Source organism: Carettochelys insculpta, chromosome 2 (genome assembly GCF_033958435.1).
Source record: "Carettochelys insculpta isolate YL-2023 chromosome 2, ASM3395843v1, whole genome shotgun sequence".
In the NCBI taxonomy this organism is placed as follows: Eukaryota; Metazoa; Chordata; order Testudines; family Carettochelyidae; genus Carettochelys; species Carettochelys insculpta.
In genome coordinates this window covers 137,852,519-137,870,439 of record NC_134138.1, presented here as the reverse complement: position 1 = coordinate 137,870,439, position 17,921 = coordinate 137,852,519, and the positions used below count along the sequence as shown (strand labels likewise).

The window sequence follows — 17,921 nt, the reverse complement described above, 5'->3', positions numbered from 1 at the left end:
CTTTAAGGTGTACTTTTTCAGATTATGTTACAACACGGGTGCACAATGTCCCAGCTAATAATGTGATGCAAAGCAATTTAAAAAAAGTACAAGTTTTCCATCTTTTTAATATTAAAGGCACAAAAAGCCTTCTTTTAAAGTATCTTCTCACTGTCAATGAGAATCTTCCTTCAGGGTTTTTTAGGCAGAGAGCGTGAAGTATAGATTTTATTTTTTACCTAACTCAATCATATTCATTTATGTTGACTTACTGATTAAGCAAACCCTTACTAAGACAACACCTATTTTTTGTATTTTTTCCAAGTAAGAGAATGTAGGCCACTTTATCTAGTACAATAGACATCACCTCCACTAACACTGACCAAGTCAAAAATTCCTCTCTCAATCTCGGTCACTGTCGTCTCCACCGTACATGTCTGCCAACTTTTTAAATCGAGGTCCCCAGTCACTGAGGTAGTCATAATCTTGGTTGCCATCCATAGTAAGTGATTCCAAAGAGCTGAGTGAATTTGCTATAGAATCATTTCCTTCATACGCATATGTTGCTAGTGAATCGTAAGGGGGTGCAGTTGGGTCTAAATCATTTTCCTTTAGTCTTCTTTGAATGAACTCTTGGACATCAATGTTTTCCCACAACGGTGCAGTCCGCCTTATCTGAAATATAGTGTCTGGGATAACATCTCTTCTCATCTTACTCTCTTCTCTAGCTTCTGGATTCCTTAGGGTGCCAATGTCAAAAGCTTGGGTATCTTCTTCTCCACCTCCTTCATCATTGTATGTCACAATATTGTCCCGGACATCATCCTTTGAGAGGATCAAGGGTTCTTTCTTTCTCTGCCTCTTCAGTGCTGCAAACAGCACAACTAAAACTGAAAATAAATAGATAATAAGCTGCAGATGGTCAGGATAGGTGGCATTGAAATCAAGTTAATATACATTTTACAATGACCAAAGAAATGTATAACAGAGGGACAAACTACCACAGAACAATAATAATGTAAATGCTAATTCAGATAGAACAATCTTATATACCAACCTTACAGTCTAGTTAAAGAGAAGAAAATATGTTGCTGATTAGGATTTGCATTTTCAGTGTCATTCAGTGAACATTTTATCAGTCTCTTGTCCCACCACCCCCAGTTGAGAGGAGATTTCTTTGATAATATTCCATATTCCTTACAGCTTGGTTCATGTCTGTGCTGTACTGCTTTCCATACAGACATTTGGGCACCATTTGCATGAAGGTATGGCTACACCTGTGCTGCTGTAGTGCTATACAGTTGCTGTAGCAATGGAAGAGGTTTGTTATCCACTCCCTTGAGAGGCAGTAGCTAGACTGGTAGAATAAAATGTGGATTTAAATTGGCTATGAACAAATTCAGGATGAAAATTTCTGACCACCAGAAGAGTGAGGTTCTGGAACTCCTAACAGGAGTTGCAGGGTTGAACAACTTACTTTTAGTTTTAGGAGAGAGCTCGACAATAAGGTATAGTGTATAATGGATTGCTTTTACTGGTAGGGGACAGGGGTCAACAGTCCTGGGGCTGATATCCAGTTTACCTAATGTTCCCAAAGTCTCATGCTTCAGGGTTCAAGAAGGGATATTTTTCTTCCAATATATTTTGGGAGGTGTTCAGAGTTTTTGTTTGTTTGTTTTTTGTTTTTTGTTTTTGTCCTTTAACTCCTTCCCCTGAAGCATCAGAGATACTCATTGTGGGAGATTGAATATTGGATGCAGTGGGACAGTCTTCTGGGGTGTCCCCAAAACATTTTCTCTGTCAAATTCTTTGCTGGTTGGTTTTCCTCATATCTATTGTTTCTAGCTATGTCTAATAGCCACAAATTGGGTGGTAAAGAAAATTTCCCTGAGGTCAGGTTGCCAGAGGCTTTAGAGGTCTTCTTCAGCAGCAAATGAATACAGGTGACTTGCCTGCATTGTCTAGGTATATCTCATTTTATCTTTTCCCTGAAATTGTGGGGGCTTCATGCACTAGTGCACCTTGGTCCCTTCTGTTCTCTGACTTTGACACATAGTCTAGTCTCCGCTGTCCTGTCATGCTTTGGATTCATTTCAGCTGTCGTATTTAGTGTTCAGGTGCTGATGGTAGCCTGGAATATATAGGAAGACTACATGATCTGGTGGTCCCATACACATTAAACTCCATGACTGAGTGCTTTCTATGCCAGTACGTAGGTCAGATTAATTAAATCTCTCAGAAACACCTAAGGTTGGTTCAAGTCATAGCCTCCTTAGGTTCCATTTTCAAAAGTGACAGGCACTTAGGAGCCTAAGGTCATTTTCACAATATAGCTTCTGCTGGCATAGTTGTGCTGGTCACAGGTGTGAAGAGGTGTCATCTCTGACAGACATAGCTATGCTGATCAACAGCAACAACAACAAAAAGCTGTTATACTGGCAAAGCTGTGCTGTGGGTGGCATAACTTATTTCATTTGGGAAAGGGGACTGAAATAAACAAGACCAGCAAAAGTGTGATTCTCTATTATAGCTATGTCCACACTAAATGCATCTATTTGGAATAAGATGCTGGTATCCCTGTACTGGCAAGTGTTTCCTAGGTTGTAGTGGCTGAAGTCTTGTTGATTTTCAATGAGACTTAGCCTCGTAGGTGTCTGATTCACCTTTGAAAATAGGAATTACAGGCCTAAGTTACTTAAACTTTAAAAATTGTTGCCATAGGAACTTACAGCCATTAAGGCCAAAAACATTAATTTCAGTGGTTGCAAGACTTGGAATCTAGATTTGTGTTAACAACCACTTGTTTCAACAATAGATCCAACCACTTTAAGAAATACTAATACAGCAATAATAACAAACTATTGGACAGACTTCAAACGCTCTTAAACAAAGAGTTAATAGTCACAAACCAGACATAAAAACACTCCTGATCCACAAACCGGACAGCCAAAATTTTGATGAAGTGGGCCATTCTGTTAATGACTTAAAATTCTGCATCTTACTGAAGAGGAATTTTCACAACAGTCTTGAAAGAGAGACTGCTGAACTCTCTTTTACATTCAAATTCGACACATTAACATGTGGTTTGAACCAGGATGTGAATTTTCTGGGTCATTATAGGGCTTTTCTGAATACTTGGCTTAATCTAATTCCTGATCTAATCCCCCCACCACCCGTCTACTCTCTGATTTGCTCACCTTGATAATTTTTGTTCTGATTTGTCAACCTTGATTACTGTTTTTGGTTCTCTGTGCCTTAAATATTGAGTCTGTTCTGGTATGGCTATGGTCTGAAGAAGTGGGTCTGTCCCAAGAAAGCTCATCACCTAATAAATTATTTTGTTAGTCTTTAAAGTGCTACTTTTCTGCTTTTTTGTTTTGATAATATAGCAATCTTCACCTTTGGATGAAGTGGTTAAGCTGAAGTGTGAGCTACAGCATGAACTAAAAGACTACGACCACTAGATGGGATTCACAACACAGTCAGGTAATCTGTGGATCAGGTAAAGGAATGGATGCCTAAGTCACACTAAGAAGTAGGTCACACTTGTTCTCAGTGATATGACCCAGCTCTCTCACACACACAATAACCTGATCACTAATGTGTAAAAGGAGGGAAGGGCATGTTGAGGACAGATAGAACATGACCAGAAGCTATGTTCTTAGATGGGCTGCCATGAATGGAGATGGCTTGACAGTTCTGTTATAAATGTGTATGCAGCACCCATTCTTGGACTTTCATTTCAGTTTCCCCTTTTGCCAGCCACGAATAGTGGCTTACTCCAGTATGATCAAAAACAGATGTGAGAGTGAAACAGTATATCAGCAAGAAGTGCCCTCTGGTACTGTCCCATGCTCGTCACTGGCCCTTTTACTCTCTCACCATTGGCAGCTCTGCTGGTAGAATATAGCATTTATGCCAGACCCTACTGGAAGGACTGCCAACAGTGGGTGAGCAAATGAGGCAGATGACCTGGATTGTGGTGATTCAAAAGGGCTTAGGGCTTCCAGCCACTGCTGCCACATCAGCAGTGGTGGCCAGAGCCCCAGCAGGAGACATGGGCCCTTTGAATTGCCACCAGAGCCCCAGAGCTCCCAGCTGCCGCCACTTGAATGCCAGGAAGGGCTGGGTGGGGGAAATACCTTTTCTGCCTGAAGACCTGCCTCTTTCTGAAGGCCCAGACCTGCCCCCAACTCTTGCCCAAGGGCCTGACCTCCCCAGGCTGCAGACCACTAAGTCTCAGAACTTTCTTTCACCTCTGCTTAAGAACTGCACTTAAGAGAACCAGGAGCATTTATACGGGCTGTGAATTAGCACCTTTCACAGTCAGATGATCAATGAGGCGTATATAAGCGGTGCGTTGTAGTAATGCTGAAATATCAGCTTCTTCTGCCTGCTTCCTCTGCATTTTCTCCACTTGTCAACCTGGCATCCACGATCCTCATCTCTCTAACCCCACCCCACCAGTCTTCAGCCTCACTCACTGCATGTCTTCCGATGTCCCTGAGGTTGTGCCTCCTCTCTCTTCCAGTACTTCTTCCTCTATCCTCATCATTCATCTGCTCCATCCTTTTCTCTTTCCAAATGTTTGGTGGAAGTTATGCCACCTCCATTATATTTTATATCCAGAAAGTTTTTAACATATAAAATCTACCAATGATTTAACGACTGATGTAATTTGTTAATTTTATTAATTATCAGGAGCCAGATTCTGTTATCGTTACTCCAATGAGGGGTAATTAATCTGCTTCATTAAATAGGCACCACTTTTCGACTATGATCGTACGCTCCCTGAGTAAGGATAGCAGAATCTACAGCTATATCACTATAACCGTGCCTACATGTGCCGGCTACTTCGAAGTAGCCACTCCAACTTCGAAATAGCGCCCGCCACGGCTACGCGTGGCGAGTGCTATTTCGAAGTTGACATCGACATAAGGCGGCGAGACGTCGAAGTCGCTATCCTCATGAGGAGATGGGAATAGCACCCTACTTCGATATTGAATGTCCAAGTAGGGCACATGTAGCCAATCTGCGTCCTGCAACATCAAAATAGCGGGGTCCGCCATGGTGGCCATCAGCTGAGGGGTTGAGAGATGCTCTCTCCAGCCCCTGAGCTCGATGGTCGCCGTGTGCAGTGGCCCCTTAAAGCTCCCCGCCCCCTGTGCAGGAAGCTGAGAGAACATGCAGGCGTCAGCACAGCCACGCGGCCTGCCTGCACACCTCCCTGCAGCCCAGAGAAACCACCCTTGCTGCGATGGCCGCCCGGCAGCCCCCTAAGCGCCCCCAAGGGCACCCCTCCCCAAGGGAAGCCAGGGATCCCAGGCTGGCAGTCAGCCAGGGAAGAGGCAGCAGGGCCCCTCCTGGACAGAGGCCTAGCTCCGGGACCTGCTGGGGCTCTGGAGTGAGGAGGAGGTGCTCCAGGTACTGGGGAGCAAGAGGCGGAACATGGATGTGTTTGCTTGGCTGGCCGAGGGCCTGGCTGCCCGGGGTCACCCTGCCCGCACTCCTGACCACGTCAGGAGTAAGATCAAGGAGCTGCGGCAGGGTTACGCCCGGGCCCAGGATGCAGCCGGCCGATCTGGGGCCACCCCCGTCACTTGTCCCTTTTACAGGGAGCTCAGGGAAATCCTGGGCCCCTGGCACACCTCCTCCCCGCTGGCCGCTCTTGACACCTCAGCCAACGAGCCCCAGCAGGCCCCGGAGGCGGAGTCCGCCCCGGAGGCAAGCCCCGCACCCCAGGGGCCCCCCCAGGAGCCCACCCCTGGGATGCCGGAGGAGAAGGAGGAGGGGGAATCCTCCTCCAGTGACAGGGGGCTCTGGATCGCCATCCCGTCCCGGAGCTCCAGCAGGGTGTCCGCCCACAGGGTGTCCCCCGACCGTGGGAGCGGACCGTCAGGTATGTACCCCCCCAGTGCACACCCCTGGGGTTGAGGGGCGGGGGCAACAGACATGACCAGGGCCCTCCACATGCCCAGATGACCATGGCCCCAAGGACAACAGTGGCATGTCCCTCAGAAGAGTCCATCAGCCCCTGCCCCCCAGCAGGACAGCACCATGCCCCCCCAGCATGACAGTGACATGCCCCATCCCTGGGGATGGGGGAAGTGGAACCTAGGGTCCCCCGGCGGGGAGGGGGTGGGACCCATCATCAGCAGCAGCATCTTCCAGGGACAGGGATGGGTAACCAGCAGCAGAGGGGTGGGGGGACAAGGGCCACGGCTCGGGGCCCACACTAATGTCTGTCTCCACTCTTCTTCCCCCCCGTGTTCCACAGCTGCAACATCGGAGGGACTGGAGAGCGCCGGCAAGGTGTCAGTGGTCCCGGAGAGCCCACCGGGGCCAGCACTGCAGGCCAGCCCCAGGGCGGGGACGATGGCGAACCCAGCAACACCCCCAGTCAGCGACAGAACCCCAGCTGCTGGCGATCCTCCGGCTGCAGCTGGAGGTCTCAGAGCAGCGCCTGCGGATGGAGGAGAGGCACCTCCATCTGCAGGAGCGGGTGCTGGCCTGGTGCCAGGAGGCATGGGGGGGCCTTTATGCGCACTTTTGAGTGCATCGTGGACTACCTGCCCCCCCCATGCCGCACCGGCTGCCGCTCTGCCCGCCCTGCCTTCTCCACCTGCTGTCCCACCACTGTCCGCCACCGAGGGGCCATCCGCCGAGGGGGACCTGGGGCCTGCTGACATCTGCCGGCCATATCTGCCAGTCTGCCTGGCCCCCAGCCAGCCGTGGCCAGGGCTGAGGCCAAGGCGAGGGTTGCGGCCGCCCACCCCCAGCGCTGGACATTAGGGGGTGCAGGGCCCAGGACGTGCCTCCCCTCCCCCTTTGTACATATCCCCTTTTACTTGTGTTGTATATAGTTTGTATTAGACCCCTGTTATGTTATGATACCTGCCCCCCCATGTAAATAGTTCTCCCCTTCCTTGTATTCCACTGTTTTTTTATTATCCATATAATATATAATATTTATATTTGTTGTAATAATATAATAATAAGAATTCAACATTTTGTGGTTTCACGAACAACAGGTCTATTTTTATTTGCAAGAAAAGTGTGGGACAGTGCTCTTGGGTTCTCTGTGGTGTGGGCATAGGGGAAAGGAGTGTTGTGGAGGATGGAGGGGTGCAGTGGGGGGCCTGCCAGTGTTCACCCCACGGCCTGGTTGAAATGGGCCCGCAGGGCCTCCCGGACCTGGATCCCCTCGGGGTCCATCTGGCGACTGGGGGCAGCCGGTGGCTGCACGTCGGCCCTGCCAGCCTCCACAGCACAGCCCTGAAAGAATGCCTCCCCCTTGCTCTCCACCAGGTTGTGGAGGGCGCTGCACGCGCCCACAATTTGGGAGATGTTGGTGGGGCCCACATCAAGGCGGGTGAGGAGACACCTCCAGCGCCCTTTGAGGCGGTCAAATGTGCACTCAACCACCTGGCGCATGTGGTTCAGGCACATGTTGAAGTGCTCCTGGCTGGCTGACAGATGGCCCCTGTAAGGGTGCATGAGCCAGGGCTGGAGGGGGTACACCGCGTCTGCGACAACGCAGAGGGGCATGGTGGTGTCCCCCACAGGGATCTCCCACTGGGGGATGTAGGTCCCCACCTCCAGCCGGCAGCACAGGCCCGAATTCCGGAATACCCGAACGTCGTGGTTGCTGCCAGGCCAGCCAACAAAAATATCCAGGAAGCGGCCCTGGCTGTCCACCAAGGCCTGGAGGACCACTGAATGGTAGCCCTTCCTGTTCAAGAAGCGTCCTCCCCTGTGGTCCGGGGCACGGATGGGGATATGCGTCCCATCCAGATCCCCGAATCAATTTGGGAAGCCCAGGGTGGCAAACCCCGTGATGGCAGCATCCGGGTCCCCAAGCCGCACGAGCCTGTGGAGGAGCAGGGCATTGATGGAGAGGACGACCTGCAGGGGAAGGACATGGGACAGCACCAATGAGGTGTGTGCAGGGTGTGTCTGGCCCTCCACCCCCAGGGGTCCCCTCTTCTCCCCTCCCCTCCCAGGGCTCCCCTCCACCCCCAGGGCTGCCTCCCCCTCCCCATGGGTCCTCTTACCTCCATGAGGACAGCCCCGATGGTGGCCTTGCCGACGCCAAACTGCTGCTCCACAGATCAGTAGCTGTCTGGAGTGGCCAGCTTCCAGACAGTGATGCCAACCCGTTTCTCCACGCTGAGGGCACGCCGCATGGCGGTGACCTGGTGCCTCAGTGCGGGGGTGAGCCATTGGCAGAGCTCCAGAAATGTCTGCCGGCTCATACGAAAGTTCTGGAGCCAGCGGTCGTCATCCCACTCTCCGAGCAACAACCGCTCCCACCAGTCGGTGCTCGTGGGGTAGTTCCACAGCCAGCGGTGTGTGCGGTGGGGTGGGCGGGGGGCAGCAGGGTCTGGTGTTGCTTCCTCCTCCCCTGGGGGCAGCTCCTCTTCTGTGACTAAAAGGTGATCAGCTGCCTCCTGCATGGCACTGAGCAGGGTGAGCACTGCTCCTGCAGGGGCGGCTGTGTGGACCTCTGGCTGCTGCTGCTGCTGCTGCTGCTGCTGGGGGTCCATATCTGCTTCGCCGAGGTGTGCGTGCCTATGGCTCTGCAGACAGCGTGCTGTGCAGGCTGAGTGTGTCTGGGAGGGACCCTTTAAGGGAGCGGCTAGCTGTTGCCCCGGAAGTGCTAGTCCGCCCTGTGACCCTGTCTGCAGCTGTTCCTGGCACCCTTATTTTGATGTGTGCCGCTTTGGCATGTAGAAGCTCCCCCACAGCGCCTACTTCGATGTGGTGCTGCCCAATGTCGACGTTGAACGTCAACGGCACCAGCCCTGGAAGACGTGTAGACGTTATTCATCGAAATAGCTAATTTCGATGTAGCATACACGTGTAGACGTAGCCTATATGTCTCAAAGTACAGCTTAATAAAACAGTGACATTTACAGTCTAGTTTTCAGCTTTCTCCTGAGTAGTTGTAATAATTTACAGTCCACATTCAAACCCTGCTATTTGCAGGCAGTTAGTGTGGAAAATGGTCATATTAGGCAGCCTTCTCTAGTTGTCTGAACCAATGGCTTTCCAGAGTGATAACAGTCAATAAAACAGTGGCTAGCCCATATGAAATAAACTACGTATATAGGTCAGAAGGATGACTTACCTAGCAGAATAATGATGCAGAGGAGAATGGCAATCAAAGCACCTGTGCTGAGGCCAGCTGAAAGGAGCAAGGCCTCAGCATTACAGGTCTGCACGTTCCCTCGGCTGTCACAAGCACACACTCGAATTGTCAGTGTGCCGGTGCTACTCTGGATTGGATAGTCATTGTCAAATATTATAACTGGCAGGAGATAGGTACTCATTTTACTGCGGCTGTATCCATTTCTTCTAGTCAGAATCCCTGCTGTGTTATCTGAAGAGAAGGAGCAGAAAAACTGTGTGAGACAGTGTGATGTGGCCCTGGCATGGGGGAAACAGTGCCATGACACACGATGGTTGCCAACTCTACAGGAATGTCCTGAAGTTTCCAGGAATTAAAGATAACACCATGTGATGAGACCTCCAGGAATTCATATAACTAAAGTTGGCAACACTATGGCACACAGGAGCAGTCATTTACCTTTGTTGTCGATAACGGAGAAGTTGGGATGAACTGCAAATTCTGGCACCAATTCAAAGAAGAATTTGTGACCTCGAGGAGGCTCATCTTTGTCCACAGCACTAACCGTCTGAACCAGCTATAAAGAAAACAAAATGTCATTTCTTAAATGCTTCCCCCCCTTAATAAGACAGCTTTTTTCTTACAGTATATTATAAACCCCCACTATGCAATTATATTTCAAAAAGCCAGCCAGTGCCCAAGGATTAGCATGTTGTGTGGTGGTCCCATGCTAACACAAGTAGACTTTCTGTTAAATAAATCAGCTTTTTCATTTTTAATTTCACATCCACTTAACAGTCTACAAACAAGGTCCTTTTCCTGGCTGCAGCAGTCATCTCTCTGTTTTGATTATTTCTCAGTGTCTTATACTGATGTTTGAAGCGTGCCCTTCTGACCAATCCAGCCTCCTCCCATGCCCTCTCATGACGTTAGCAGCCATTTCACACACTGTGCTCTGCAAGCAGGAAGCATGGGTTCAGTTGCTAATACACATCTTTTTCTCCTGGACAAAGAAGGGTTCCTTTTGGAAAGCAGAAGACACCCCTGAAGAGTTGGTGCTAACATACTGGAGGCCGCATGTCGGAATATATATTGCCCCTCGCAATACTCAAACAGGAAAGTTCCTATAATAACAGGTCCATAGAGCTGCCCATAGTATTGACTCTTCTGCACCGCCATATTAAAATATTATAAAGCCAAGTACTCAGTTATTTTTAGCCTCATTTAAGATGTTGATTGCCTTTAGATAGTTAAAGAAGGCAAAGTTGCTGAAATGGGGAAAGTAAACACGATAAGGAAGAATGAGTTTAGTACTCATATTATAGTGAGCACTGTGTAGTTATGAAGTCACATCATTACATTTACCATCATATAAACTGTGGTAATTCATATGTACAGTAACAATGACTACTGGATTGTTCACATTCATTCACTGTCATAGTACCAGAGAAAAACAGCATGAAGAGCACGATCCTGCTGCCAGACTTGTGGTTCTATCCAAAGGCAGCAGCGCTGGGTTTAATCAGGTGTCAGCATTGTCAGTGACATGAGTAAATGAGTGAATTTCCCAAAGGAAGGACTTACAGCTGGAATTCAAAGAAAGACTTGTAATGGAATTTGTTTTATTGTTTCCTTGTGCTTGGGTAGGGAAATCCTCTGGCGCCTTCTGTGAAGATGGATCTGTTCACTTGAGGTTCTAAGTGTCTCCGAAGTGCAGAGAATCCTCTGGTTCAACTAGTTCAAAGGAGTTTGCTATCAAAAGGTGTATGCATGCAGGTTGTTTCATCAAGATTTCCAGAACATATGCATAGCATTAACTGCCCAAGAAAAAGCAGTAACCACCAACTAACAGCACAGTCTTGAGGTTTTGTAGCAATTGAATTAAGGACAATTCCCTTTAAACACCTTTCTAAATACTCTTTTCAAAGAGGATTGAAGGCAGTCATTCAACTTTCTAGTGTTATTAAGTACCTCTCATGTTTGGGACATGTAGCAGACACTCCTGACAATACAGCAAAGAAATACGAGAAAATATTAGGTATATGTTGGGTTGTGGAGTAATTAAGTTATTGTTGTAAATCAGATGTAAGTGAGAATTTGTCTGATCAATTTCCTTGATACTAATCCAATTTTACACTTGTGTTGGGCAGTTTGGAAAAAGGGCTCTTTTTGGTTTCCTGTCAGAACAGAATCTGTGAAGGAATTAATGAATGTCATCCCACTATATGATAATTGGAATACAGTTAAAGTAGGGCTATATAGTATTTCCTAAAAGTAAGGAGGCTCTCAGCATCTGTGAAGATCTCTATATTTGGAAAGCAAATATGATCCTGATACTTGAGAAGCTTTATACATACATTAAGATAAGTTCACACTCTGCAAAAGAGTTCTGTTTGCATGTCACTGAACCAGTAACTCCACTAGCACTTTATTCTTAAAATATTCCAAGTGTTGCTATCACTATCACTGGCAGTAGCAAAGATGGATGTGATAGTGAAGCCATGGGTTTAGGCAGCTACAACATTTTAAGCCACATGTCGAGCAAGCCTACAGTTGCAGAGCCATCATAACAGAAATTCCTTTGGGTGGAAGGCTAGCAGGGTATCATACTGACTGGAGAAATTTTTCCTCTTGCATTTTTTGAAGGTCTGAAAGAAAATGGGACAGCAAAAATATCAGGTAGAGGAGAAACTATTAGAATAGGTGCTGATATTTGTCCAAGTATTGCTAAGCAACACCCTGGGAGAAAATACCTAGTGAAAACACCTAGCAAAGCATTGTAGTTGAGTATCTGCACATTTTCAGGATGTAAACAGTTAGATGTTTGTAAGATCCACATATGATTCTCTTCATGAGCCAATAATGTGAAGAGAGGACAATTGTGGAAGAAATAGGGGAACCTAACGATGCTGAAAACTGATTGTGAGTATAAGGCTTCAGAGTAGGAAAATAAGCAAGCAAACCCCTTCTTACTTCTTAAAGGTATTGGCTGTGCTGAAAAGTGGAAGAACAAATAAAGGAACAAATAAAAGTGGAAGAACAAATTCAGGCAATATTTTCCAATTGGTGAACAGACCAAACAAAACAAAACAAAAAACAAAACAAAACAAAAATAGAAATGTAATTGGGATAGCTTTTGTAGTACTAAAATCACGACTAAAACAGACAGAAGTCAATCCTAGCTGGAGATATTAAACACAGTTCCCATGCTTATTTTTGGTATGGTAATAATATTGTAAAAATATAGGGTATAATCTTTCATTCTTCCATTTTGAAACTATTCTGGATTTTGAGACGTACTCATGCTTCACAGAGACTTCAGAGAGATGCCTGACGTTATGAGATTTATGAGTTTCTTTTTTCCCAAGAAAGCGACTGTTACTTGAATCATAACTGACCAATTGAGAAATATCTTTATTTTTGTTTAGTTGCCCATGTGAATGAACTTAGATTAAAAAATTCAGCATTACTGTCAGTGTTTCTACCTTTCTTAGGAGAATCGGTGTGAGACAGCTCATCAAGACTTATTGGCTAAATTCTCATTCTTGTGGATCACAAAGTTTTTCAAGTGTTGATAACGTAAATCTTCAGTACACTTCATTTTTCTATCCAGAAAAGAATCATTGCATAGCTGTTTTAAACAATATAGGCCAAGAAGGATGCCCTTTCTTTGTTTTGGGGAGCACTTAGGCTGAGATCCTGGGAGGTGCTTCGGTCTCTAAAGAGATTTCATAACTTTCAGGATCTGAAGTCTAAGGTACTGTGCATGAGTGAGAGCTCACAGACACGAGGTGGGTTTCTCAGTTGCATAGGTGCTTGACCTAGGGGTGATTGGGGTACTAGTTGGAAGTTGTTTCCATCATATACAGGGGACAAAATTGGGTTTGATGGATCTCAGTACTTCCACTATATAAATTCTTTCAGCACCCAGTACATTGGACCCCTGTTTACGTATCTTTCACAAAAAGCCATATTTTTTTTTTCAGATACTGCAGATCTTTTGGATGCTGTGTTGCTTTCTCCTCACTGCTGCAGACTCTTCTAATTGTAAATCATTCAACATGCTTTAGAAGAGTCTCTTACAGGCAGAAATGAAGTTTCTTTATAACCTCCAAGCACGTACTTTGTTTGAATCTGTATGGAAGGAAGAGGTTATCAGGGAACATGTAGCAAAATATTTGGGGAAAATATATTTACCATCATAGTTTAACAAAACCTGAGACAATCAATATTGCCAAGCATCCCATGGAGATCTGCCAAACACTCCTTTTCAGTATGTCACTGTCAGTATATATTGTTTATAATTATTAAACATGACACACACACTTTTGTGAAGTTTTCATTCATTTTGTTTAACGTAACTTTGATGTCAATCCCTGTACATTTCTTGAGGAGTTCTGAGAGGCTTATTTGCTTAAATAGTCTCTTTTAACAAACAAAAATGTAGTCCTGTAGCACTTTAAAGACTAACAAAATAATTTGCCTGAGTACTGGGGAGGCTGAGGGAACACGGCCCAACACTAGCTGAACGGGAACCCCTGGGCATCTGGGATCTCATGGGCCATTGGGTGGTAGGGGCATGGGGCAAGGGACAAGGGAGCAGGGGCCCCAGTCCCCCCTAGGTTGGGAGCCAGCACTCACAGGCCATCCCCCTGTCCCTTTCTGTCTCCACAGGTCCCTCACTTGTTAACCACCACTGCACGGAAGAGCAGGCCAAATTTGCAGGGAGCCAAGACACCGCCACATCACCCCAGCCATCCCCACACCACAGCTGCAGCCAGGCTTCCCAGATATGACTCTGGAAGGATGAGGAGGCAGCTGCCAACTGGGCAGTCATGCGGGAGATGACCAGGGTGCTTCAGGACTGGCTGGCGAGGGAGTGGGATGTGTGGGTGAGGCTGGCCAACAGCATGTACACGATGGCCCAGGACTTGGCCACTGACCTTGCCCAGCCTCCTGCTCCCTCACCAGCCCCTCCCGCAGCCTCCCCCCCAGCAGCCACCCCTCCCGCAGCTGCCCAATGTGTGGTGGACCTGGCACCAGCCAAGCACTTCAAGCTGGCCCAGTGGCTACTGGACAAGGCGGACACACCTGGCCCAGGCCCAGTGCCCTGCTCCCCGCACATCCTGCAGAGGCAGACCACGTGGCACCCCCACCCCACTCCTACCTCCCCATGGTTCCTGCCCTGTTGCAGCCCCACAGGAGCAGCCACATGGGCAATGTGGCTCACAGCCCCCCACACATCCAGATGACTGACCCTACTCCTATCCAAACCCCGCCAAGGTCGGTCCCCCAATCCAAGCCCCCTTCCCAGTTCAGCCTCGCCACCTAGGCCCCTGCCTCCCCACTGCTGCCCTTTCCCCCTGTGTGCACCAAATAGGTTACCATGTTCTGTTCTGTTTTGTGACTTGCTTTATTCCCCACATTAAAGGGAAGTGTGAGGGGTGTAGGTATGGTGCGATGTGTGTCTGGAGGTTTCAGGGTAGGCCCTGCATGAAGGCCCAGCACGGGGTCTCCAAGACCCTGACCCTATCCCTCTGTGCCTTGTGGCAAGGGGCAGTGGGTGGCTGCCCTTAGCTGGCCCCCAGGTCTGCAGCCTAGCCCTGGATAAAGGGCTCCCAGTGGCCCTCCACAAGGTTGTGGAGGGCACAGCATGCAGTGATCACTGAGGGGATATTCGGGAGGCTGACATCCAGCCTGGTGTGGAGGCTGTGAAACCTCCCCTTCAGCATCCTGGATGCCCACTCTACTGTGCCTCTGGCACGGCTGAGGCGCATGGTTAAAGGTGTCCTGAGCTGGCATGGTGCATCCCGTATAGGGTCATATGAGCCATGGGTGCAGCAGCTATGTGGCATCAGCTATGATGCAGGGGAGCATCATGACATCCCTGAGCAGGAGCTCCTGTGGGGGGACATATGTGCCACCCTGCATCTGGCACCCCAGCCATGAATTCCAGAACACCCAGGTATCATGAGCCCTGCCTGGCCACCCCATACACATGTCCAAGAAATGGCCACTTGCGTCCGCTAGGACCTGGAGTACCACCAAGTGGTTCTCCTTCCAATTAAAGTAGGTGCCCCTGCTATTGTCTGGTATCTGGATCACCATATGCATCCTGTACAGGGCTTTGAAACAACTGGGGAAGCACAAGGGTGGTGTCCAGGTCCCCCAGAGTCATGATGCGTCGCAGAAGCATGGTGGTGATGTCTCGGACGACCTGCGGGAGGGTGGGAGAGGAGGAGACATCCATGAATGTCTGACCAGGAGGCCCCCTGCCCCTGTCCCCCCACCAGAAGCCCCTACCCCCCAACAGGGGCTCTCTGCCCCCTTCTGCCCCCATCAGGGGCCTTTTGCCCCTTTCCCAGTCATCCCCTCCCCAGGGTGGGCCCATGGTGGGGACCGGCCATACCTTGATCATCACTGCTACGATGGTGGCCTCACCAATTCCAAATTGGTGGTTGATGGATTTGTGGCTGTCGGGATTGGCCAGCTACCATAGTGCGATGGCCACATTCTTCCACACCAGGAGTGCTGGCCAGTGGCTGGTGCTAGAGGATTGGAGTGAACCAGTGGCAGAGGTTCTCGAATGTCTGGCAGGTGATGCATAAGTTCCTCAGCCACTGCTTGTTGTCCCAGTCCTCCAGCACCAGCCAGCCCCACCATTCAGTGCTGGTGGCGTAGGCTCACTGGTGCCAGTTTGGGGGGACTGGAGGAGGAGCAGCAGGGTCATGGCCAGGGCCTGTAGGCTGGGTCCCATGCAGGCGACCTGGCCGTGCTGCTGGAACAGGGTGGAGAGGTCTTCATCCTCAGGGAATGAGTGAGCAGACATGGTCTCCAGTTGTTCTCCTGAACATGCTCTGCTGCTATCTGTTGTCTGTCAGCCTTGAGCACGTGCAGGCTGTGGGTGTTGGGAGGGGCCCTTTAAGGGGTCAGCTGGTTGCAAGACTAGAAGGGCATGTCAGCCATGAGACCACCCCATTCCTGCATCACTTCCTGGCCCCTTACTTCAAAGTAGGGGCTACTTGTGTGTAGACACTTAACTTTGAGGTAAGGAGGAGACTACTTTGAAGAAAGGGAGGGCGCAATTTGTGTGTAGACACTGTACTTCAAATTTGCTTACTTTGAAGTTATACTTCGAAGTAAGCAACTTCAAAGTTATTCTGTAGTGTAGACACAGCCAAAGTGTCATTAAGTTATGTGAGTTGCCTGAGGTCACTATGAATAATCAAAGATGGGGAAACTGTAAGGTAAGGTAATTGATATCTTTATTGAGACCAAGGCTTAAAATGTCAAATTTGAGAATCAACTCTAATTCAGATGACTCCCTCAGGAACAAAACACGGTAACACGACTACCTCTCTGAGTGTCTTTGGAATTTTCAAACACCAGAATTAACTTACAGAATAAGTTTTGTACTTTGCAATAAGATGATATATTGTTAAACTGGGAATGCTTAACTGTCCTGGTTACAGAATTTTGCTCTTTGCTGCAGATTACAGAATTGATTGAACTGTAGCCTTAAATATGCTTGAAAGATTTGAGTGTTAAGTGCTGGTAAATCATGCCTTGTACAAATTAACAAAGATATGGCATAACATTAGGTGGCTTTTAAAATGTCTATGCTGTTGTTTGTTTCTCTCGTTGGCTGCATGTGAGATGTCAAACATAAAAAAATGTTACTCTCTTCTGCTTATTGGCAAAGTAACTTTTTTTTAACTTCGGCCTAGGGCTGTGGCTACACTTAGGTTGACATGTTCAGTGCACATTCTGCACACCCTCCTAGAACAGGTATAAATAGATGGTGAGATCCTGCTTAGGTGAATAAAGACTTGCCAGAGCCATTGGATATATGACCAGCAAGGTGCTCTACATTTCCAACCAGTACCTCCCACACCTACCCTGCCGTTTGCAGGATGCTGCCAAAGATTTTTTCCCTCTTTCTTTCCTACCCCTGCACCAGAGCCTTTCACTGGTATGGTGTCACTACAGACTGGAGTGTATACACAGCCCATTTTCACATGTAGCTACCTGTACCCTGCATTTGCTACCACTATAGACAGAACCTAGAGCGAATGAGTCAAATCACAGATTTTTAGACTGTATTGTTTTGTGTTGTCATTTTCTGAAATTTGTTAACCCAGTGTGGCAGACTGCTGCCTGTAGGTGGCAGGGAGCTGATCGAAACCAGATATTCCAACAGGTGGACTAATGCTTTTCTATTCCCTGAGGAAGCCCAATTAGGGCAGGCGGCTGGGGCCTCGTTAGGAGACAGCCAGAGCCGCATCTAATCAGCACCCATGGCCACTGAGGCCCCTGACTTCCTATAAACCCCGCTCCCCCTCCCCCTCCCCCATCCCAGGCAGAAGATGGGGAAGGAGTTCCAAGTGCACAGGAGAGAAGCACAGAACAGAACAGAACAGGACCACGGGGAAGCAGTGGGGGAAGTGGCCCAGGGTGAAGTTGCTACATTGGGGCGGGACAAGAGCCCCGCCAGCTACCTCTTGTCCTCTTAGGACCCTGGGCCAGAGTCCAGGGTTGAGAGTGGTCTGAACTCCCTCCCACCCTTTCCCAGAGGGTTACCTCGCTGGAGCCAGCAAAGGCCTGCAAGGGTTCTGCTTTACCCCCATTCCAGACTTGCCTCTGATGAGAATGTTTTGCTAAGTGGAGACCCCTGCCTCTGGAAAGACCTAGGCAGCTAAGGGGCCACCGTGAGTCTCTGAGGCATAACAGGGAAGCTGCAGGAAGTGCAGGGGGCTGATAGGGGAATCTGTCACACTAGTTACATGCATTTTTGTATAAAAAATGTGCAAAA

At 48.4% G+C, this 17,921-nt stretch overlaps 1 protein-coding gene across 2 annotated transcripts in view; it reads right to left on the bottom strand.

Annotated features, from left to right (window-relative positions):
- Positions 1–381: 381 nt before the first annotated feature.
- The window catches only part of CDH9 (cadherin 9), a 94,997-nt gene continuing 77,457 nt past the window's right edge, over positions 382–17,921 (bottom strand). For both annotated transcript variants that reach the window (XM_074985951.1, XM_074985952.1), the window contains 3 exons: positions 9,569–9,686; positions 9,110–9,361; positions 382–869 (listed from right to left, as the gene is read on the bottom strand). In XM_074985951.1, coding sequence (XP_074842052.1) covers positions 382–869; positions 9,110–9,361; positions 9,569–9,686 — 858 coding nt within the window. The remainder of the gene's footprint in view (positions 870–9,109; positions 9,362–9,568; positions 9,687–17,921) is intronic.